Source organism: Halichoerus grypus, chromosome X (genome assembly GCF_964656455.1).
Source record: "Halichoerus grypus chromosome X, mHalGry1.hap1.1, whole genome shotgun sequence".
Lineage (NCBI taxonomy): Eukaryota > Metazoa > Chordata > Mammalia > Carnivora > Phocidae > Halichoerus > Halichoerus grypus.
The window spans coordinates 73956424-73981962 of NC_135727.1; the positions used below are offsets into that span (position 1 = coordinate 73956424).

General features: G+C 43.1%; 1 protein-coding gene across 1 annotated transcript in view; it reads right to left on the reverse strand.

The window, feature by feature from the left end:
* The window catches only part of AR (androgen receptor), a 182429-nt gene extending 158437 nt beyond the window's left edge, over positions 1 to 23992 (reverse strand). The window contains exon 1 of the mRNA XM_078065269.1: positions 21679 to 23992. Coding sequence (XP_077921395.1) covers positions 21679 to 23240 — 1562 coding nt within the window. The 5' untranslated portion in view covers positions 23241 to 23992. The remainder of the gene's footprint in view (positions 1 to 21678) is intronic.
* Positions 23993 to 25539: the final 1547 nt, after the last annotated feature.

Below are 25539 nucleotides of genomic sequence, written 5' to 3' on the forward strand. Positions count from 1 at the left end.
ATGCAGTCAGATACACACAGAGAGACAAAAAACACAACTGATTAGAAACATAGATCATTCTTCCCAAAGCTGATGCACATAAAACTTAAAAGATGACATGTGCTCAAGAAAGATCAAGAGGCCAATTCCAATGGATGTATACAGAAACATAAATAAGCTAAAAATTACAAAGCCCAGAAAAGCAACACACAGGGACACACAGTCAGAGAAATAAGAACAATGGTTAGTAGGCAGATTCATTAAAATATACACACAGAGAAACATGTGGAAACAGAGACACGAGGGGCAAAGAAAAAGACACACAGAGAAGCAGACACAAAAAGAACAATTAATACACAAACAGAAATAGTCATCCCAAAACAGCTTTGCATAGGAACACAAAAGAAGACCTAACCAGACGCAGAAATCCATACACCAACAGAAACAAAGAGCTACATACATAGACACAGGGACACATGGACTTGGGAGTGAGAAACGTTCATAAACATAGAAACATGCCCAAACCGAAAGGAAAAAAAAAATACCAGGAAAGCACAGAGACACAAGGACAGAAGAATGGATAAAAAGAGACAGGGGCACAGTGACTTAATAGGATGCATGAATACACAGAGACACAGGTACAAAAGAAGAGGCATGATCCCATTATCAAAGCACACAGAGTTCGACCCTGTTTCTAGGTCTCTGTGTCACAACTGCTCAGAAATGGATCCATATAAACAGACACACACAGTCTGGTATACAATTACATAGAAACATCAAGCCAAGACATGTGCGTAAAAACCCACAGCTGTTCCATGTTGAAGCGGTTGAAAACCTGAGGACACCAAGTATGTCGCTTAACGTCACTAGGGGTCTTGCAGGCAGGCTAATGTGCATGAAGAAAGCAGGCTTGGTTTAGTGGATTAAGTGCTTTGTTCATGTTAATAATAAAGAGGTGCTCAAGACCCCCAACACAATCTCCCACCCATACTATAGTCTGCCCCAAGCCGCTGAACACCAGAACAGCTTAACAAGCAAGATCATCTACATATATGTGCCTATAGCTAGTGCTGTGGCTGCATCCTATATACCACAGTCCAAACCTTACAACACTCACCACTGAGTTCGAAGTTTTCCACCAAAGAACCTGCCACCTGGGAGGCCAGAGTATCATGGGGAAAAGACAAGGAATGTGAGGAGCACTATGCATTCATTTCCCTGGTGGCCTGTACAAAGTCCTGTTCAAAGCAGGCCTCCAGCGTCTTGGGGGCAGGCTTTTGCATAGGCAGGAAGATGAAGCAGTGACTTCTGAGGAATCCCTCTCTGCTCTCAGCACCTACAGTAGAAGAGAGCAGCTCGATAAATCAAAGCTGATGGACCTTACTGCTATGGACAATGGGTGAGAAGGGGCAGATAAGCAAACATGCTCTCCCCATATAAATCATTTCTTTGTTAATTAGTAGAATTCACAAGTGATTCTAACAACGACACTGGTATGAAACTATTACAAGTGGTAATCACACTCCCTTCATCCACCAGGCCCCTAAAAAATACAAAGCAGGGGAGGGAGGGCACATATTCCCACTTTAGCCAGAGCTGGGACCTCAGATCTCATTGTCCCCAATCTACAGTAGAAAGGGTCAAAATCATGGGCCATCACAGAACATCTGAGCTGAAAGGGGCCTTAAAGAGCATCTGGTGCTGACCAGGGAGTAGAAGCCCTTGATTTCCGATCTGAATGTGCCATGACGGGTTTTGTGAACTTAGTCTAACTCCTTTTCCTGCCTGGGTTCCAACTGTCTAATCTATACAAAAGAGGACTGACCTCCAGGGTCCCTTCTAAATTTTGACCATCTCTGATTCTTTGGTATACGCTTGCCGCCTTTCAACTTGCTATTGAGAATTCATGTCTAGAGGAGAAGTACACTTAGTCCCTGGAAATGGAAAGGAGAGTAGTGTTTTCCACCAAGTCAACGAACGCCTGTTATAAACACAAAGAAGGGGGGAAAAGCCCAGCTACAGACATGCCTACTTGAAACAGGCCCCAAATGTTAAGTCTCAATAAATAAGAGGGGCTCTGGGGAGATTTGAGGGGGACTCTGAGGGTCTGCTCTGCCTGCCATCTGCTGACCCCTGAATATGAAACCTTCTTTTCACATTTGCTCGACGCATAAGCAGTCCACTGATTGCCCTCAGCCCATAGTTGCTACCATTGTAATGTGGCTGGTACAGGGGCAATGCCCCACCTCTTACGCTACACATGTTCAGGCGTTCAGGAAAAACAGGACAAGGTTTCATCACTGAAGCATAGCATTTACTCTGCGATCATAAAAAAGCAATACTTTAAATCTGTAAGCCCTGTCTGAATTTACGAAACACTTTTAGACTTATCCTTTCATCTATAAAATTCGAATTTATGTTCTAATTTACAGATGAGGAAATTCTGACTCACAACTGTTAACCTGTCCTAGGTTACACAGATAGTAGCTAAAAATGTCTGGACACAAACCCTGGTATATTAAGCATACATTCACTGCTCCTTCCTGTACCCCAGTCTTCTTCACTCATGATCCTCCTGGTAGTCATTCAACTTCTCCTCCCACTTTAGTCCAGCCAGAGGAAAAGAAAACCTTGGCATGAACTCGGGGCTAAAAAGAACTCATGTCTAGCTCCCACCTTCATGTGTGCACAGAAAATAGGGAAGCAGGAGAGGGTGTGGCTCCTGGCTGAAGGGATCTTAGAAAGGAAGGAAAGGAAGCCTTTCTCCCCATCATCCTCATTACTCCCAGTTCTCAGAGAACATTGTGGGTAAGTTTATAAAGCTAAGGAAGTAAAATAAAGATGACAAGTTGCCCAGGAAATTCACATCCCAAATTCATTTTTCCTAAATAAGCTATGACTTTGATTTTCCATTTTACAGTTAACCAAAGCACTTAAGAGCCTGAATTAAGGCTCTGGGCCACAGTACCCATGAAAGTTGCAAAATCTTTTCTGAGGATTACTTAAGAACATGTTAGAGAAGAATAATGTTGAAGGGAGGCAAGAGGCTTTGGCTAATGGAGGGTACATTTAATGGCCTGTATGAAAAAGAAAGCTCAAGTGGTATAGAACAGTGAAAACAGCAGGGAGGCCAGAGGACAAAAAGTCAAAAGTAAAAATTAAATCCCAAATCCACCAAATTGCTCACTGTGTGAGACCCTGAACAAATCATTAACCTCTCAGAAGCTTAGTTCCTCATCTATAAAGTGAAACTAATAAGAACTGCTGAGGATTAAATTAAACAAGAAAATACCTTGACAATATCTAACACAGTACCTAGCACAGAGAGGTGGATGCTCACAAAAATAGAATATTTGATCAGAATCAGTTTACCCATGCTAGGAAAAAGACTTGTGTGTCAGGTTTTCAAAGCAAGTGGAATAGTGATGCTCTAGATCTGCTGACCATTTATTTGGAAAAACCTGAGATAAGCTCTTATTCAACAATCCTTGCCACCCCAATCCTCTATACAATACATACATACCGGTTTGGACCTCACTAGGACAACCTAAGTCTCCCATAGTTCCTATTAGCAATCCCCCATCTATCATCATACACGCAACCCCGCCCCCCCCCACAAACACACACACACACACGCAGAAGCAGAAACATTTCACTTCTGTTCTTAGGAACACAGAATTATGTTGAAAGGCAGTTATTCATAAGGCTGCACATTCATGTACTCAAAATATAAGACATCCCCACTTTTAGGAGGGCCATACTCACTGTGCAAGAATGATATGACTTGAGATTTTGGTAATGGCATTTCATAAGCAGCTGCTTTTATGTACACTATTCAGATGTTAGTCCCCAGTCTGTGAGATCTCTGAGACCTGAGATGATGTCTTATTTCTCTTTGTATCCTCAGAATCCATTACAAGGTATCAGTGAATAAAAGAATGAATTGGTGAATTAATGAATGATATGTTTACCAAGCTGATATTGCTGAGAATTAAAATGTTCCACAAATGACAGATCAAATCTTTAACTCAAAGTTGGAAATAATGTTCCCAAATCAAATAGGTACTCGTTCATTCATTTGTTCAATAGCTAATCTGGGCAGTGAGCCTGAAAAAAATTAGGCCTACAATCAAAAAATGTATGGTCCTAATCCTGGTTGCCCCACTTATTGTCTAAATTGCCGGTGAACTTTCAAGCGCTTCATACTTCCTAGGAATTGGAATCATTTAGTCTCAAACAGGTCCAGTGGCTCCACTCCCAGTTTCCAACCCCCCACCATTTTTCTCATCAACTGGCTATAACAAAGCCAGCCCCCATACCTTCTGAAAACCATCTAAAAACGGAATGCAAAAGGGAAAGGATATACAAATATCAAATCATTATGTTGTACGCTGAAACTAACATAATTTTAAATGGCAATTATACCTCAATGGAAAAAAAAAATAAAGGAGGAGGAAGGAAGGCAGAGGACTAGGTCTCTTGACGGCTTTAAGCAATTTTGGCTTACCTGATTTCTTTTAGGTCCTGAATATGGTTGCCAGAACAAGTCACTGCTGCCACTGATAAAACGATCTTATAATACCTTTTAAAGTCATCCAAGAAGCATCCTTTTTGGAACTACAGACTTAGAGGATGAAAACCAGAGGGACAAATGCCTCTAAGGAAGCCCCGACCTGTACCTACAATGAACACTTGCTAACTGCTAATTTCTCCACTAATAAATTCAGAACTGCAATAGAGAATAAAGTAGAAAAAAAATATGTATCACTTTTCAGCAATTGGCATGTGCCATGGTAACAATGCACATGACCAGAAACTAAAAAGGAAAAGAGGGAAATGAATATATCAAACTGACACTCTCGCTACTCTCAGCTACCAATAGCAGGAACATTACAGCTCCAGACAGCTGATGCCAGAGCTCCTTCCCTTTCACTCTTACTCTTTTATAAACTGAGAAGGAAACCAAAAGTGATAGAACAAGGAGTCTTAATAGAGGCTCTCTAGAATCGTGGGGGCTAGAAGTGGGTCACCTTGTCCTTCCCCATGGGAGGAAGCCGAACAGATTTCACCTATCAACTTACTCCCCACCCATAGATTGGGGTACAGTCCTTGTCTCTTGTGATTGGCCAGCTTACTCTTCAATGACTCAGCAGATCTTTAAATATACTCAGGCAAGGAGCTGCTCTGAGACATAGTTTAAAAAAAAAAGTTTTAAACTGTTTGGGGTATTGAGAGGCAGTGAGGAAGGTCCTTTGTAAACATGAGGTTCCCAAGCAAATTTCACACTGCTATGAAGCTCGCTCTCTATGCTAAGAGGCTTGTTTTTACTCTGCTGACTGCCTTTTGCCAGCTAGCTGTGTGGAAGCACAAGGATGAGAAGGCGGACAGTTCCACGCCATGGAAGGAGGCAAGTAAATTCCTGCCCAGTGATTTTTGTGGGGGAAAGAGGCCAATGTATGCAATGGAGTGACTGGTTTAGTGTAGGGGGCCTCAAACTCACCAAGGCCCCAGACACTGTACTGGGTCACTCTGTTCCCTGTGGAGGACCATGACCACTGGCTGAGGGGAAGGGTCTTTTCACTCTCCCTCTCTTCTCAGACCAGCTCAGTCTTGCTCTCTGAAACAAGCATCAACTAGTGAAAGATTTCAGCTGAGCTGAGGGAAGTAACTTAGTAACTTGCATTACCAAAGCAAATCACACTCTCTGTTATCTGCGATGACCTCACGCTTACATTCCAGTCAAAGCATTTTGGAGACTTGGAGCTTTAGTGGAGGGGAGGAACGGGCAGCAGTGGCCTGGGGAAAGGCCCATGCACTTCAGAGTCTGCTGTGCATTTTCCCAAGCTCTGCTTGACTGGTATGATAATCGTAACAATAAAAAACAATACAACAACAATAATAGGTACTATTTATCAAGTTTTATTCTGGGCCAGGCACTGGTCAAAATTTTTTACACTCATTGTGTCACTCATCCTCACAGGAACCCAACAAAGGAAGTATTAGTATCTTCATTTTAGAAACGAGGAAACCGAAACTAGGAAGGATTAAGTGGCCCAGAACACGCAGTTAATAATTGTCAGAGACAGGATTTAAACCAGGTCTGTCAGATGCCAAAGCCTATGCCTGAATCCCAACACATTATACTTTAGCCCTGATCCCAACCTCTCTCCCAAGAGCCCTCAGCCTTTTTGTTGTTCATTCAAAATCCCTAACTCTACAAGATACCTAAAATCATTGAGATGGGCATTGGGGAGTAATTGTTAGGAACCAACTGTGGAAATCACCTACTGTGAGTCCAAACCTCTGCCCTATATACATAGTCCCGCACGAGTCCATCTTCTTTCTGAATGCATTCAATGAGGGTTAATTTACTACTTGTGTAACAACACTGCCAGTGGACAGAAAGGGTGTGATGAGTAAGGAGGGAACTAATATTTCAGCATCTACTAAGTGACATGCCCTTTATACAAGTTGCTTTATTTAATAAACACAGTGACACTGTGAGAAGAACATTCCACAGATAAAGAGGCTGAAGCTCAGAGATGTTGAGTTACTCACCCAAGGTCATACAGTAAGTAAATGGCTGTGCCAGAACTGAAAGCCAGTTTTAATTCTGATTTCAGGGTTCTTTGTACTTTTCTTTAGTCCCTCCTCTATGAAGAACAAAAGCCTCTGGGGTAAGGAAGGCTTTCATCATTTGCCTGGGTCCCTGATCTGACAGGGATGGCAAATTCACACGCCTACAAGAGTCAAGCAAGTAACTTAAGTGAATAAAGCAGGTTGTTGGTGTGTGGGCAAACTGGAAAGTGCACACCCCATCTGGAGGAGCACTTGCTTCTTGCTTCTGCCTAGTTTTTGCCATGGAGGAATATAGGCCCAATGATGCCTGATCTTCATTCCCGAAGCTGGAAATATGATTTTTTTAAAAAAGATTTTATTTATTTATTTGAGAGAGAGAGAGAGAGACAGAGAGAGTGAGAGAGAGAGAACACAAGTGGGGGGAGGGGCAGGAGGAGAAGCAGGCTCCCTGCTGAGCAGGGAGCCGTGGGGCTCGATCCCGGGACTCCAAGATCATGACCTGAGCCGAAGGCAGACGCTTAACCAACTGAGCCACCAGGGCGCCCCTGGAAATATGATTTTTTTATGTGAAATGCCATCGACTAATTTGATAAACATATATCCACACATGCAGGTGCAAAGAAAACTCATCTGGCCCAGCTTCCCAACTTCTGATGTAGGGTGAAACTACTCTGAGAAAATGTTTTCTTTTTACTAAACTGCCATCTGTCCTCATTGGTTTTGCCCTCTGGGGTACTAGAGAAAAATATCTAGCTCCTTCATTCCATAACAGTCCTTCAGTTACATTGAGAGAATGTTTATTGTCTACTGCTCCCTGACTCCCTTCCCACACCCAACCCGGTATCTCAGTTTCTCCATGCTTTACAAGAGGAGATGCCCCATGAACACTCGGTTGACTGCAAATATAGTCCTACCAGAATTTACCTGAGCAAGACTTTCACTTCCTTTATTCTGAATCTCATATTTCTATTAATGGGACTTATGATCCATCAGTTGTTTTTGGCAGTCACTTAATACTACCGACCGAGAATCACTTGATAAAAAAAAAATATGGAATACCTTATGGAATACCTACTGTGTGCTAAGTGCTAAGCTATGTGTTTTGTATATCTTACACAAAGCTATCCATGAAATAATTTTTACCCTGAAAGAGGGTACAGTTTAGGAAGATATAGAAGACATGCACACAAATAATTATCATAATTTAAGGAACTAAGTACCATATCTATGGAGAAGGAAAAAAGGGTTACATCTAAAAGGCACAATTGCTGACTCTTGACTTGTACCCAACGTCCATCATGACATCTGATCTGCTCCTGCCCCGAAACTTATAAACTAGAGATTTCTAGCCCTACTTTACAGATGAAGAAAGTAAAGCCTACGTTCTTTCAACCATATTATATCATAGAGATCACTCCTCGATGGGTTAGGGGATGAGAAATTTTATCTGGTAGGAGACTGTTTTTGAGCTAAGCTTAAAAGAATGGATGGCATTAAAATTGGGATAGCTTCAAGGCCAAAGGAATGATAGGAAAAACATCAAGTTCAAAGAATAAAGGAATAAGGATGGTTTAAGGTGACAGGGACTAGATCCATCTGGCTGGAGCTGAAGATTTTTGTAAGGGAATTATAGGACCTGAGGCTGGAAAATAAGCCAGATCATGAAAATCCTTGAACACCAGACTTAAAGAATTTAGACTTTAACCTATAAGCAAATGAGGAGTAGATGCAATTTCAAACGCGTATTATGTAACTGTGTAGAGCAAGGCTTCCTCTGTACTAAGTATTGGGAATAAAGAGATGAATTAGAATTTCAACCCTCAGAAAACTTATAGGCCAGTGGATGAAAGAATACTTTTAATACTATAGATGACCTTTGAGAAGGTTAACCTGGAGGGATGAATACAATATGAATCAGAGAGCAGCAGGGAGGACTAGAGAGAGCAGGCAAGAGGTCACTGCACTAATCCAGGTAAGAGGTGATGAGGATCCGACCTCAGGTAGAAGGAATGACTAAGAAGGCTTTGGGAAACAACAATACATCATTTCACTACACTAATTCCCCAAGACTGTAATGCAGCTTTTCCCAGACACTGCAGGGTCATCTCTGATGGGGAACTCTAACTTGGAAGAGTAGAAATATCCCAAAAGAAGAGCTCATCCTATTCAATTCCACATCTGACCTGGCATATTTTGAGCCAATCCAGCACCTCAGCAAGGTCCAGCAAGTATCCAAAGCAAACTACATACTATCTGAAAATATGAGCATGGTTACCATTTTCAGTCTAAAATTAGGTAGTTGATGACTGAAATTTCTCTGTCTAATTTAGTCTTTTTTTTTTTAAAGGCTGATCAAACAGATTTTTCAAATGAACAATTGGAAACTCCCACAGAATACACACTTGTTAACCTTTGTATTTTTAAACAAAGATGAAAGAGAGGAAGAGTGGGCAGAGTAAACAGACCCAAAACATGTTTTGGACTCCTTTCTGCACTCAAACATCAAACATCAAGGGTTTCCATCTTTACTCTCAACTCTCGGTTCATGCGACCTCTTCAACCAGTTAGAAATTAGGTAATGCTTTCAGAAAGGTGACCCACTATGACAGGTTTGGAAGAATGCTTTCTCTTATGTCCTGCCAATTTTCAAAAGAAATAACTAAGTAGTTATCACTTATATGAGTGGTAAAATTGCACCTTCTTTTTAAAAAAATCTGGAGAGAAGCAGACTTTTGTAGTCGCCTCTTTCTATTTCCACAGTAACAAAAATGTTATCTGACAGCCACATTCAGCTCTTCCTAGGGATCCCGCACAACTCATTTGAGGCTAGAAGGACAAAAGTATGCATCTTGTTGTACTGTGAAGTTCTTTTTATTTAGGGCAAATTCCACAGGCTGACATTTTTTCCTGACATTTGTGTTCCATTTGTCCAATGTCTGGAACGATATGGATTCTGATCATTTTCCCCATTCTCTGTCCAATCTTGCTGATGCATAAAGTTTTTTGTTTTTTTTTTTAAGTAACAGGTGGGTTGATACAGAAAGAGGAATAGAAGGATACAAGTTAGTGTGAGAAGAGAGCCAGAGTGAGAGAATGCAAAGAAGTCTGGCAGTCTGGAGTCTCAAATTCAAGCTCTGGTTTTGCTACGCACTCACTATGTGACCTTTGGTAAGTACCTTTCCTCCTAAGAGCCCTTGAAAGAAGCAGGTGTATTGTAAGGATAAAAGCTACACAATGTTTGAAGCTCAGGCACTATGTTTTATATTTTAAAAAATTTAGTATGAGTAGTACCCCTTGCCCTGAATGTACTGGAAAAGAAAAGAAGTTCTGTAGAGCTGAACTGCCTAGGTTCTAGTATAGGCTCTTCCACTTAGCTGTTCTGTAACCTTGGTCAAATATGTTACTTAATTGTTCTGTGTCTGTTTCCTCACCAGTAACACGGGACTGATAACAGTATCTACCTCAGGGAGTTATTTTGAGTATTAAATGAATTAACACATGTGAAACACCTGACTTCAGAAATTCAGCTATTTTATGTTTTCTTAACTTGCTAGTCCTCCTACTGAAGCAGGCACGGACAGAATTGCCCAGGTGTGTATTGGCTTTGAGATTTTCAACCACCTCAGTAACTCTAGGCCCTTTTCAATAATTTCTATAGTTCTGCTTTCCAATTCCTATTATAAATGATCAACTTCATTCCACCACCTTCTTTGTGTCCCTCTACCTCCACTTTAATCCCCAGGCACTCAGCTTCTTGGTGAGGATCAGTAGACTGTAACAGAGGCAGTACATAATTAGGTCATCCCAGTAACCAGTCTTTTAGGATGGGAGCGGTAATGGCTGGCTCATCTGAGAAGCTGCTGGTTTTACACCGTGGTTAGAACCTTGTGGTTATAAGCCAGACTTCCTGGGTGTGCACACAAGCTCTGCTACTTCCCAGCTGTGTGACCTTTGGGCAAGTTATTTAGCATAATTATAATATTTTGGTTTGATCGGAGGCAGCAGCCAATTTGTGTGGTGTCCTGGTTTTTTATTCACTACTTAGTTTAATTACCTGGTTTAAAGTTGGGGTAAGAAGAAAAGGCACACTCTCTACCCCAAATGAGGTTTCAGAATAACACTGAGAAAAGAAGTACCGAGTCGGGATCCAGGAGAACTGAATTTATGTTCTAACTCTATTGCCAGCCTGTTGTTCCACCCTGGATAAGCCTCTACCCTCTCCTAGGCTTTCATCAAGTAAAAGGGGAGAAAGGAGAGGGCACCAAAGGCCTACATGATCTCTAATCAATCTTAATCTAATCTAATCTAATTAATCTAATTAATCCCAATTAATCTTGAAGAGCAGGAAAGGTGAGGACACTGCATGAAAAATGAGAGGAAGCCATCAGGATGTTCACCAGACAAGTTAAGCTTTATAAATCCAAAATCAAGCTCTTGATTCCTACCTGCCTCACACAATAACTGCTCTTGCTTAACAATCTTTACCATCTCAGTAAATGGTAATCAGTTTTCAAATTGCTCAGATCGAAAGTCTGGCAATCAGCCTCGACTCCTCCCTTTTTCTCACAATGAATATCTAATCTGTCAGTAAATGCCATCGGCTCTACCATCAGAACACATCCAGAATCCAGCCACTTCTCATGTCTTCCACCAATACCACCCTGGTCTAAACCACCATCATCTCTCACCTAGATCACTGCGGTGGTCTCATCTCCCTGATTCCCCCTTGCTCCTCCAGTCTCTTCTCCACATAGACAGTAAGTAAGCAAACAAGTGCATGTACTATCAAAAAGTGGTAGATGTTATGAAGAAGAAGGATTCTGTTAAAATATAAGTCATATCACATTATTTCTCTGCTCAAAACCCTCCAATGAATCCCCATATCAGAGTAAAAACCAAAGTCCTAATGAAGACCTGTGATGCCCCTCATTAACTCTGATCTCATATGACTCTCCACTTACTTAAACTAGCCATACAGGCCTCCCTGCTGTCCTCCATCACAGCAAGTGAGCTCCTATTTCAGGCCCTTTGTACCGGGGGTTGCTTGTGTCTGGAATAGTCTAACCCCAGGTATCTCTGTGGTTCGCTTCTTCATTTCCTTCCTGTCTCTGCTCAAGTATCACCTTCTCAGTGAGGCCTTCTCTGACCAACAAATATAAAATAGTCTCTCCCACAGTGAATCTCTATCTCCCACAATCTGTTAAGCTGTTCTTCGTGACACTTACATCTCCTCTCACTACACTGTGAACTCCGTAAAGGGAGGAATTTTTGTCTGCCTTGTTCATTGTTGTACCTTGGTGTCTATTATAGAAGTTGGCAATATAATAAGTGTTCCATAAGTATTTGTTGAATAAATGCAGATTATAAAGTCAGATGGTAGGTTATTCGCACTGAGATCTCTTATACAAACCAATCCACCAAACTCAGTCTGGTGAGTAAATAAGAGACCCAAAAGCCTTACAAGCTCTACCAGTTTCTATTACTGATACCAATTAAGGTTCCTTTGCCTCTCTGAATCTCCTACTTCCTGAATATGACGTGAGAGAGATGTGGGATTAAAAAAAAGGAACATTTGATTTGAGGAAGAAAGAGTGAGACGGAGATCCTAGCAGTGTCCCTTTGAAGCTGTTTGACTTTAGACATGTTACCTAACCTCTCTGACCATAATATGTACAGTGGGAGTAACAACAGAATAAAAGTATGAAGAGTATTATACCTAAAACCTGGCTACATGTACAGGGTAAGAAAAGAGGATGAAATGCAGGCATGGGATATGAAACTGATCCGTAAACTGTAAAGTACTACTGGAATATATCCAAGGTCACTGCTCCCAGCTTCACATTCAGAAAAAGGTATTAAGAAATCAGTGTTACTAAAAATGGTTTTTTGCACTTTGGGAAGCGACATCCCAGATAAAAAACTAAGTACCACAATGACTTATTTATTGTCTGGTAGTAGGTGGCTCTGGCTCAAGTTAGCCTGTACAAAGGAGGCCAACCATTCCCAGGGAATTCCTGCTGCAGGACACTTGCAGTCCCCCTAGTGGCCAGATTGTGGGACTACACCTCCACAAGCAAAGAATCTACTCAACCCACAGAAAACAGAATCCATGATTAAAAGGGTGGGCCATTTCAAAAAGCTACATCATCTAATTCAACAAAGCCCTTATTAAAAAAAAAAAAAAAAGCTTTCATGTGCCCCTTACTCCCAGAATTGTTTGATCTGTATTTCTCACTTCCCTCCCCTCCCTTAACTAACACCCTGAAATCCCATTCATACAGAACCTCAAAGCTAGCCACCATGATCAATGGAAACCCTGAGAGCAGAATAATAATTCTTAATTTAACCACCACACTAGATACCTTCATTGACTCTCACACCAAAAATAGGCCCATAAATCACCCTCAATTTTAATTAATTCCTCATATTATTACAGATATCAAAACTTGTTCCCAGCATGTGCAATAATATAACCAAAGAAACTGAGGAAGAAACTAGTAACTACCTTGACTGGGGTGGTACTTCTGAAAAAACAGAAATATATTTCAACCCCTCACTCGTCATTACCTTTACAGAGGTACCACTTCCTGGTGTTTGAAATATCCATCAAGACCTATAATCTATTGCTAGAGTTCAGTCATGCCCCCACTGAATCCATGAAGGATAAGAGGCAGCCACAGGTAATACTGCTGACCAAATTCAGCCCACACTGATCCATTTCTTTTTCAAATGCCTGCATTTTAAAAAAGCTGTGCCATACAATCCAGCATCTCTCATCATACTGGCATCACAGTGTTGCCATTCTGTTTTGTTTTTTGTTGTTGTTGATGTTGTTTTAATGGTTATAAACTTATTGAGGGTAGTGATCTCAAGATTCTTCTGAATTGTGTCCTTTTTACCCTAACCTCCTTATAGCACACAGGTAGGCATACAGCAGGCGCTTAATGAAAAGTGGTTGATTGATGTGTACTTTTAAAAAATCACTTTAATACGGTCATTTGTAAAGACAGCCAGGTCATGATAGGACCTTTTGTTCAGTGGCCTGCCGTTTATGCACCATTATCAAGACACAATAGCTGGAGCTAATTAGATATGACCCTTAGCCTAGAGTGTTAGTGAGGCCAAAGTTCAGTCCCTTTATAGGTAAATTGTATCTTTGCTTCATGGTTAGAGAGTCCATCCCCGAAAAGAAGCCCAAATCATATGAGAGTAAATGAACCATTTCCTCATCTAGAAATACACACCAGAAAGAGTGGTGGCATTTACTGTATCCAAAGGACAACACATGAAAACATAAAATTATGACTCCAGCTGTTTACACAAACCTAAACATAAGCCAGATATAGCTAGTTATTTCTTTGGCCTAGTTTGCATTTGTTACCTCTCCATGCTAGTTTTGTGTGTAGAAATTATTAATTCCTCATCTCCTTGCTAATAGTTTCCAAATCCAAATACTAAAAGGGGACTATTAACCGCATAAACCTTATTAGGTTTCTTTCCTACTGTTCTCTAAAGATCTGATAATTTTAGAGGCATTCTTCTATTCATCCAGAATTCATACCAATTTCAATTTACAGCTAAAGAAAATTGAGAAGTGTCCCTATGTGGCCTTCATATAGGCTGAGACAGAGTATGCTTTAACTTTAGTACAGCAACAGGAACGTGCCTCTTAAGTCCCAGACATGTTCAGAACTCAGGTAGTTTCAGCAAAGTTGCGGGATACAAGGTCAATATACAAAAATCAGTTCTATCGCTATATACTGGAAGGGAACAATTTAAATGGGATATAAAGAAAATGATTTCATTTATGATAGCATTAAAAATTAAAATATTTAGGAATAAATCTAACAAAAGTACAAAATTTATACTCTTAAAACTACAGAACACTGTTGAGAAAGAGCTAAATAAATTAAAAGATCCCATGGTTGCAGATCAGAAGATTAAACATTGTTAAGATGGCAACACTCCCCAGATTGATCTACAGATTCAATGCAACCTGTATCAGATTCTCAACTGGCTTCTTTGTAGAAATTGACAAACAAACTGATCCTAAAATTAATACAGAAATTCAAGGGACCCAGAAAGGCCAAAAGAACAATCTTAAAAAGAACAGAGTTGGAGGACTCACACTTCATCATTTCAAAACTTACCAAGCACCTACAGTAATTAAGACAGTGTGGTACTGCTAAAAGAGCAGTGGAATACAATTCAGAGTCTAGAAATAAAACTTCACATTTATAGTCAACTGATTTTATACAAAGGGTGCCAAGACAGTTAAATGAGGAAAGATTCCACAAATGGTGTTGTGATGACTACACCATTTGTTGATAGCTACATGCAAAAGAATGAAGTTAGACCCCTACTCACATCTTATGAGTTATATAAAAACTGAAAATTGGTCAAAAACCTAAACTTAACAGTTAGGAAGGAAACGTAGGTGTGACTCTTTGTAACCTTCGATTAGTCAAAGCCTTCTTATATATGACACCAAAATCACAAGCCACCTAAGAAAACAATAGATTGGACTTTATCAAAATTCAAAATGTTTGTGCTTCAATGGGTACCATTAAGAAAATGAAAAGACAATTCACAAAATGTGATAAATATTCACAAATTGTAATTTGTTACAGGACCTGTATCCAGAACACATTAAAAAACTTTTGCAACTCAATAATAAAAAGACAAATAATCCAATTAAAAATGAGCAAAGGTTCTGGATAGAGATTTTCCCAAAAAAGATATACAAACAGCCAATAAGGACATGAAAATATGGTCAATATTACTGGTCATTAAAGAAAGGCTAATGAAAAACCATTTTGAGATACCACTTCACACACACTAAGGACAACCATAATTAAAAAGACAGTAAGTATTGGCACGATGTAGAACCACTGGAACCCTCATATATTGCTGGTGAGATTGTAAACTGGTGCAGTCAATTACGAAAACAGTTTGAGAGTTCCTCAAAGGGTCAAACAGAGAGTTACCATATGATCCTGAAACTCCATTCTTAGGTATGTACCCAAAAGAATTAAAAATATTATGTTCACACACCCACAAAAAATTTGTATGAATTTTCATAAATGTTCATAGCAGCATCAGTCGTAGAAGTCAAAGGTGGAAACAACTATAATGTTCAAGTGATGCATAGGTAGATAAAATGTGATACATCCATATAATGGAACATTATTTGGTTATAAAAAGGAATGAAGTATTGATACCTGCTTCAACATGGATGAACGTTGAAAGTATTATTCTATATGAAGGAAGCTAGTCACAAAAGATCACATATAGCATGATTCCATTTAAATGAAATGTTAAAATAAGCAAACCCATAGAGACCAAAAGTAGATTGGTGGTTGATAGTTGCTCAGTGTTTGGCGGGGTGGGGGGGGGTGACGCTAGGTGATTGAAATATTTTAAAATAGTGGTGATGGCTTCCCAACTCTGAATATACTAATATACTAAAAATTTTTGAACTGCACACTTTTTTTGAAATACTGTATTTATTTGAGAGAGAGAGAGAGAGAGTGAGCATGAGATGGGGCAGGGGCAGAGGGAGAAGCAGGTTCCCCGCGGAGCAGGGACCCCATATGGGGCTGGATCCCAGGACCCCGGGATCATGACCTGAGCCAAAGGCAGACGCTTAACCCACAGCCACCCAGGCGTCCTGAACTGCACACTTTTAATGGATGAAAATGAATTATGTTTCACCAAAGCTGTTACTAAAAAAATAAAATAAAACTCAAGTACTACCTGATCTAAATTGGCAGCATGCTCAGGTAACCAGCACTTTAGAGCTATAAGCTTATCTGGATGAGCCACTCTCAACCCTAATGTGGCCTGCAGGTTGGCAGCAGGAAATGGTTTAAGAGAGAAAGGGTGGCAGCACCCATGAGTATGCAAGGAATTGTGCCTAATTCACAGTCCTATCATTTCCGGCAATAGCCACTGACAGTAGCCCTTACTGAGCACCAATCTAAAACATCTACCGGGTGGGAAGCTGGTAGAAAAAAAGCTGGGAAGCGCTGCTCTAGAGAGGTTTTTCCACATGGTAAACAAATGTTATAGAAAACTCAACTATTTCTATACCCTCAATTAGCAAAGGGTTGTTCGTTCGCTAAGCATCCTCCTGGCCTACTCAAACTTACGCTTTAGCCAGTAAACTATAAGACACTGGGTCTTTTCTTTGAAAAAGGTGCTCTAAATACGAGATTTCATAATTCTCTTCAATATGACAAATGCCAACCCATACTGGTAACTGCAGTTACATTACAAGCAATGAAAAAAAAAAAGGTCAGCTTTGTGTTTAAGATGATGATAACTTCACTCTGAATTCAACATTTCAGAACTTGATGGAATGCTGGTAGGGGAAGTCTGAAGTAGAACAGTTTCTTCAATATCTTTCTTTGTTTTCAAATGATTACTTTACATAGCATCAGCATATTTATTAGCCCAGCCAGACACTTTGAACAAGCATCCTCACACACAGATTTAGGTATTGCTTGTGAAAGTGTGGTGGAGGTCTGACCCAGCACAGTCTCAGTGAGGGTCCGGTTATTTTCAGGCTTTGAGAAAAGGTTGCCAAAATGGCCAGTAAACAGAGACAGAGGTCAAAAGAGAGAGACAGCGGCTGGGCTGGCAAAATATTTCATTAAATCACCAAGGCCTCAAGCCATCTAGTTCAGTTCCCTCAGCAACTGTTGAATCAGGCTCTAACCTGAGGCTAAAAAAGCCCAGCTATTAATTTTGCAATCCCCTCAAGTCATCTAGCCTTAAGAGAGGGGTTGGAGTTGATCTGATCGGTTACTTTCCAGATTTAAAAAAAAAAAAAAAAAAAATCTTTAGGAGCATGCCACAGGTGTAATGAGGAAAATATCCCGAAAAGTAGAAAGAAATGTCTATGTTTCCATTTAGTTAAAAGCATGAAAGGAGAGAAATGAAAGAAAATCCGGGACAGGCAGCACTTGAAGAAGCTGCAGACAAAGAGAAAATGGTGGAGGTAGGGGGTGGGGAGAAGTTTCCTTTTCCCTCTCTGACCAACCTCACAAAACTTGATTTTTGTTTGCTTTTCATTTTTCAGAATCATGATTTCAGGTTTGGTTATAAAATAAGTCCCTTGCTTGCCACTCCCAGCCTACATTCTGTTCCCTGTTTGAGCAGACTTCCAAATGAAAAACTGGTGGTCTCTGTACCACCATGGGAAAAAAAAAATAACAAAACTGTCCAGGTCCCTAACTCCAACTCATAATCCCACCAAGAGCAGTCACAGTACAAGTACGAGTCAGAATCCTAAGGATTCATTGTTTTAAATGTGTATATGTACACCACAGGAGAAAATTATTACAGGGAAGAAAAACACTTAAAAAAAGAAAATTTAATGTGCCAGCAAATTCAATATATTATATCAAAGTTTACAACTCAAAGAATGGAACTCTGATGAGGTAAAATTAGCCCTGGCAAGAAAGTGCCCCAAAGTGACCCTGCAATTGGAAGGCTACAAGCTTCTTGGAAAGTATCTTTTACCGATGTTAACCTTTGGCCGAGCTAAAAGAGATACTCTGTGGACGACAAAGAGGAGCCTTCCATCAGTACATCTTGCACATTATTTCCAAATGGGGTCCCACCCAGTGTGGCTACTTGATCCTCTGGTTCTGATCACTGGTACTCAAACATAACTCACTAGTTATTTGCTGACAATGGAGAAAGGATGCTTCTTTCCAACATACTGACTCTCAAGGACTATGGACAGAAAGCATCAGACTATCTCGGTCCCAAAGCAAAATTCTGCGTTAGGAAAAAAAAAAAAAACGCTCCTTGCAAAATAGTCATAAAAACTTGTTTGATAACTGAAGAGGGGAGAGGAGATGGAAAGGGGATTAATAAAGTGCCTTCTTTTTAAATAACTAAGAGGGGAAAAAGCAGGATTTGCCAATCTCAAAGCACTACAAAAATACTATCTATTATAAAGATCAGAATAAATTACCAAGAGAAAAATTCTTTTTGCATCCAGATAATTAATCTAAATCCCAACTCTTATTCTGGCACTTGCTTCCTTGGGCCTCAGCTCCCAAGAATATTTTTTCATATTATTGTGCTGCTTGCTGGAATATAAAAGGTCTTACTTCTGTCAAGTGGGCAGGTGGTCAATTAACAAAGTTGTAGTCTTGTTTGATCTCTGAAAGAAGACAGCTCCATTAAATATCATCAGGGTTGTACAGAAGCCCCATCACTTTTTATTCTTCCTTCTGTTCAAAGTACATGCTAAATTAAGTTGTTGTTGTTGTGGGGGGTTGTTGTTGTTTTTAAAGGACCACCTTCAGTTTCTCTCCTTCCACCTCTCTCCTTTGAGCAGAAACATTGTAGATGTGTAAGAACATAGAGTTATTCCAAAAGTTACTAAAGTTAACCCCCCCCCAATTAACTAATGTGTATGAACACACACACACTTGGGAAAGGAGGAATCCGACATTATTGGAAGCCTCTAGAATTTTTAGATTTTTAACTCAAATTTAGCACATAATGCATGCAATACAGACAGGGTGGAAGCTCTGGCTTTGGCTTAAAAAATCCCTTGCCTTTCACCAGATTGTGCCCCAACAAAGTGAGGGAAAGAAAGATAAAGTAAGAAAACGTCAACTTTTAGACTGGGGTTGGTCGCATTTTGATGAAATTGATAAATTTTCAAAAAACTGACTCAACGATTTTCTATATCCTAGAAATGAAAATTCTTCGTCAACCCACAAGACAGGAATGCCAGTTTTCCCTTTCACTAGACTCTCATAGCCAGTGCTGCAACCACAAACCAGGGAAGATTAATAATCTTTTACTTTCTTTGGGTACTGTTAAATTCTCACTAGTTAAGGTCATTAATTTAAGCAGGTTTTTCTAACAGAGAAATTTTCCCACTAAGACCTGGGATAAAATAACCTAGCTTACTGCACACCTCATGGGAAGAACTTTTTGCTTTCTATATCTACTTCCTGAAATTCTCAGGTTATATTTTCAAAGAAACATCCCTTGGGGCGCCTGAGTGGCTCAGTCGTTAAGTGTCTGCCTTCGGCTCAGGCTGTGTCTCTCTCTGTCAAATAAATAAATAAAATCTTCAAAAAAAAAAAAAAAGAAACCCATCCCTTAACAAAGATGTGGAATTGCTCATTTCCTCCCTATTAACTGAGCTAATTGTTGGGGAGGGTGTGCGGAAGAGAAAAGGTTCCAGTTTAACATCATGGTTGTGTCAAGAAGCACCTGAGACATCCCCATCCCTCAAAAAAGTTCACAGTAGAACTGACTAGCAACAACCCTAGGGGAAAAAAATTAACCCTACCAAATAAATCTGTTCTTATAAAACAAAGAAAAATTCCACGGTATAACCACATTGCAAAAATAATTTAAAAAAAACCAAACTAACTGGAAAACATTTTGATGATATAAATAAACCCTTGGAAAATCCTGTAAGCTAAACACTTAAAATCTAATACTAGGATGTAAAGGCTGGTAAGAAGCTATTTCTTCAATAGCCCAAAAAATAATACTTTATGAAATCCTATCCTCCTCGTTCTGTCCTAACACTGTTCTATCAACCTTCCAAGAACAAAAGCATCAGTGAAAGGAGGCAAATTGTTGGGCTTAAGTCGCCAAAGATGCTAAGGCTAACAAAGAAATTTTGGAAAAGTCACAGATAAAACAAAACAGCTAAAGCAAAACGTAACAAGACACAACTCCAAGGGGACATAAGTACCCAGCACACCTGAGGAGTTAGTTCCTTGGTCAGTATTCCCTCCCTCATGGAGATAAACTAATATCTTTGTTGGGGTGGGGAGGGGGGAGAATCTTCAACATGATCTCCAAGAAGCTCAACAAATGTAGGAAGAATTTTTAATAAGCAAGGTGAAATTGACCACCACTTTTCTCATGTCCTAATTAAAACTCATGGGCAAAATTATGGCTCATAGGTCCCTAACAGTTCTTACTAAATTTGTTAGAGGTAGCAGCTCATGTTTTAAAATGCAAGCACGTCTAATATAACACTGTATGTCAACTATACTTTAATAAAAAAAATGCAAGCATATTCTTAAAATGAAGGAATATATTGAAGAGCCTCACTCCTCCCTCCCAAAAGCAATTTCTGAGCACACTGGAATAGCAGGAAATTCTTTAAAAAAATTTCCAACACTTTGTAAGTCAGACTCAAGCCTGGCTAAATTATTCATTAAAAGAACATTATCCTCTTTTATGGATCTGATGCAAACTTGAAGTAGGGGACTGTGGATCTGCTGTACTCCATAGAGAAAATAAACTCTTTACAAGAGAAGACCGACCCAAGCAGCTACGTCCAGTATGGTCAACCTGTGAGAGCAAATACTGCCCAGTGTTTACCAAGAAAGTTGTCCTCTACCTTTGCCTGCTCTACTCCTGCCTGGCTGGATTCTCTCTGCTGACTTCCAACTCTGGGGCAACTCCTCAGTTGTTGCCAGGGAAGGAATTTCACCCTGTCTTCACACAGCGTCCCTCAGAACCCAGAGAACTCAGACCTTCTTTCCCTAATCCGGCACCTCCATTTTATGTCTTTGGAGGAGGCGAACTGAGAAAAGTTTGGGCCAGTCTTTTTGCCTTTAAGCTGCCAAGACAGGCCACAGGCTGGAGGGCAAACCCTAACACACTCTAAGAGGTGAAACTGCCCATATTTCCTGTCCAGGTTCTCGGATTTGGGAAGAGGGATGACAAAAAGTACTGGAGGACTTAAAAGCTTTATTTCTGAAGGTGGCTCTTACTACTGGATTTAAGTTTGGAGCCTTTGGGACATAGAGCACCATGAGGTACTCAGGATTTTAAGAGGCTGGAGGTGGGGTAGGTGTTATTAAGGTATCTGGAAGGGCACACACCAGCACCCAGGGCTCTCAGTGGTGGGGACTGGTGCACACAGTGGGGGTTCTGAGCACAATGGTCTTATCTTTGGCAGGCTAGGAGTACCCAGAAGGCTCCAGATTCAGGACGGCCCTTTTTATGGAACACTGTTGAGCTCTTGCAGGGATAGAGTGTTCCCGCAGGTAGGAGAGGAGAGATACCCCAGAACGCCGACTAACTCTACATTCAAAGACATGTCTAGGAGAAACTTACCGCATGTCCCCATACGGTCCGGAGTAGCTCTCCATCCAGGGGCCCATCTCGCTTTTGACACAACTGGGACTCGGATAGGGCACTCTGCTCACCACACCGCCGGGATACCACACATCAGGTGGAGGGAAGTCACCTTCCTGGCCTGCCAGCCCCTGAGGTGGCCGAGTGTAGCCATAGGGGGCTACAGACCCTGCCTCACCAGCGCTGCCGCCTCCGCTCCCGCCGCAGGGCCCGTACAGCTGGCCTTCTTCTGCTGTGAAGAGAGTGTGCCAGGAAGAGGAGGCGGTGGCCGAGGGTGAGCCTGAGCTGGGTCCCACTGTACCCCCGCCATGCAGGCTCGCCAGATCCCCGTAACGGCATTGTGCCGCCGCAGCCGCCCAGGCGCTGCCATAGTCCAGCGGGTTTTCCAGCTTGATACGGGTGTGAGGATGGGGAGGTGGCGGAGGGGGCGGCGGCCCGGCTAGGGCGAGCGGAAAGTTGTAGTAGTCGCGACTCTGATAAGCTGCCGCTTCATCTAGTGCTCCAGACTTGTAGAGAGAAAGGGTGGATGGCAGCTCAAGTGTTCCGGAGCCCCCTGCTTCACCGCTGCCCGAACAACCCAGGCTGTCGCCATCCAATCCTTTCGCATAACCTGCCTTGAAAGGGGAATACTCAGCAGTTACTTCGGTGCCCTTGCCTGGCCCGTCATCCAGCAGAGAACCTTTGCATTCGGCCAGCGGGGCGCAAGGACGTACAGCGGGTGGACCTCCCAGGAGCGGGGCGTACATGCAATCCCCCCGAAGCTGTTCCCCAGGACTCAGATGCTCCAACGCCTCCACACCCAAGCCCATGGACACCGACACTGCCTTACACAACTCCTTGGCGCTGTCCGAGATGGTCGAACTGCCCCCTAGGTAACTGTCCTTGGAGGAGGTGGGAGCACCAGCGGCCTCCCTCGCTCTCCCGCTGCTGCTACCTTCCGATACTACTACCTCCTGCTGCTGCTGCTGAAGGAGTTGCATGGTGCCGGCCTCGCTCAGGATGTCTTTAAGATCGGTGGAACAGCTACCTAAGCCCGGGAAAGTGGGGCCCAGCAGGGACAACGTGGATGGGACAGCTGAGTCATCCTCGTTCGGTGGTGCTGGCTGCTGCTGCTGTAGCCCCTTGCCGGTGGCTGAAGCCACTCCAGGCTCTGGAACGCAGCCGGTCTCCGGATGGCCCTTGGGGGCTGGCTGTTGTCCCTCGTCCAGGGCCAGGTAGCCTGTGGGGCCTCTGCTCTGGGCTTGGGGAGAGCCATCGTCACCCTGATGCTGCTGCTGCTGCTGCTGCTGCTGCTGCTGCTGCTGCCGAGGACTGGTCTCCTGCGGCGGCGGCGGCGGCGGCGGCGGCGGCGGCTGCTGCTGCTGCTGCTGCTGCTGCTGCAAACGGGCGCCGGGAGGTGCTGCGCTCGCTGCCTCAGGGTGCCGGGGGCCCGGGTTCTGGATCACTTCGCGCACGCTCTGGAACAGGTTCTGGAAAGCTCCTCGATAGGTTTTGGACGGCGGCCGGGGGTAAACCCTCCCTAGCCCTAACTGTACCTCCATCCTTGAGCTTGGCTGACTCTTCCGCCTAATTCCTTTATTCCGCTTCCCCTTCTCTAGCTGAGAAGAGTTCAACAGGCTGCGATGCGGTAGTCACTGCAGCTAATTGCCCACCTGCGGGAAGCTCCTGGGAAGGAAACTTGCAGGAATAACCACGCAACAGCACTCTGACAGCCTCGAAGTCTCCTGCCCAGGAAAACACGCGCTGGACACGATCTGCCCTGCTAGGCTCAGTCTGTTCCTGAAATCTTGGGAGGGTAGAGTCAAAAGATGCCCAAGTCTTGAAGGAAACAAAACAAAAACAAGGAAAACCCTCTGCCTTCCAAATTCAGTGTCCACTGAAGCAGGTGCAAATAGGAACCGGGTTATTCTCTTTCTGTTTTATTTTGGGTTTGGGGGTTTGTTTTGTTTGGTTCGGTTGTTTTTGCTTTTGTTTTTAATTGTCGACTGAAGCCCTCACTGCCCCCTGCCCTTTCATTGTTTGGTCTCTGGCCCTGCAAACTGAGGGCGCGGAGGGCGGGGGGGGGGGGGCGTGTAGCTGCTGCGTGCAGGAGATGGAAAGGGAATGAGGGGAACCTGGGGGCCAGCCCCGCGTACCGCCTAACTAGCCGGGTCCCAGCTGCAGTGCTGAAGCGGCTACGCTGGTCGCCCGGCTCCCCAGAGGCGTCTTTGCAACGTACAGCTAGCTCGCCTGTTCGCAGCCAAAGGGAGTTACCTCTCTCCAAACTCGGGCTGGCCGCGCTGGGCCGACTGGGGGGGGGGCGGGGGGTAGGGGAACGGGCAGAGAGGAGCGGGCCGAGGCAGCAACAGGAGAGGAGACACAGGGCGCGGAGTGGGGTGGAGGGGAAGAGGACAAAGGCAGCCGTCAGTCCTACCCGGCACTTTCCTCGCTTCCTCCGAGTCTCTAGCTGCTTTTGAAAACTTCACCGAAGAGGAAAGGGCAGCTCTGGGGCGGCGGCTTCAAGCCACCGCGCTGCAAGAAGCGTTCGCTGTCGCCGGAGCCCAGCTGGGGTTGACGCGGTACGTCCCTTCAGCTCCTGTCCGGCACTGGAGCGGCTAGCTCCGTCGCTTTCCTCTGTTGCCTCCTCTGCCTCCCGGTTTGCTCGGGACCCTCCAGCTCTCCCAGAACGCTGGCTCCCTGGGATCTCGGAAGGGGCGCTGGGAGGTGGAGAGCAAATGCAACAGTTTGCTAGTCGGGTCCCGCCCCCGCCGGGCCGGCCTCCTTGCCTTCCCACCTCCTTTCTCCCTCCCCTTTCCTTTTCTCCCCTCCCCTCACGGCGCGCTAACACCGGGTGGCTTTGGAGAAATGAGTGCTGGCGCAGCGTGGGTGAAGGCAGGAGTGGATTGCTGTAGCCCAGGAGAGCCCTAGCTCCCTGAATACCTCTTACTTTCCGGGACCAGGCTTGAGGTGCCAGAGCTGAAGCTTTAACCCGGAGCTTTATTTTGAAGACAGGGCTAAGCGGAGCTCCCGAAGGCCAGCCCTTGCAGATTTGGTTCCGAAGTCCAATCTCAAAACAGACTCTGCTTGTGTGTGAGGGGGAAGGGAGTAGGTAGGGGCGATAGGAGTACCAGTGAGTCAGGAGAGGGACTATATGTTCAAAAGCAGACAGAAGCACAGACGGGAGGGTCTCCTACAAACTGAGGAAGAAGCTATGGCCAAGGCAGCTGATACTTGCTGAAACCTTTCAAATTTCTCCGTAGGGGTAGACTGGGCCTTGTGGCATGATGCCAGTTGCTCTAGGAACCCTCTGCCTAATAATCAGAGGTCATTTCTACCCTCTTCTCTTCCTGTTTTCCTGTCTAATTGCCTCTAAACGTACACTTCTCATCTATCCAGTGTGCAAAGGCAAAATCACCCAGATAAGCAGGCAAACACGCAACACCAGAAACGTTGGTCATGTACACAGGGACCTCGATTTTGTCCAGGGTTTTGCAGCGGTGTTCTTGCTCTTCCAAGTTGCCTTGCATATTTTAAGCTTGCAAACTGCACTATTCAAGGAATGGAAGCTACATATGACTGCTTTTCTTCTTCTTGGTGGACAGCCAGGAGTGGGGGGTGAAGTGGGATATTGCAATTGCTCCTTTATGGAGGCGGTACATAGTCTTTCTGTAAAGATGGAGAGTCAGATGGGGATGGAAGAGTAGAAGTGACAAGGTAGACCTATGGGAAAGGAGGTTTCCCTTTGTGTCAGCAGGGGCCCTGGGCCTCCCTGGCCTTAAAATTTCTTACACCTCTAGATTTGGGCAGGGTCTGTCTCTCCCAAAATGTTGGTGGAGATTTTTGTGTGGATCTCCTCTACTT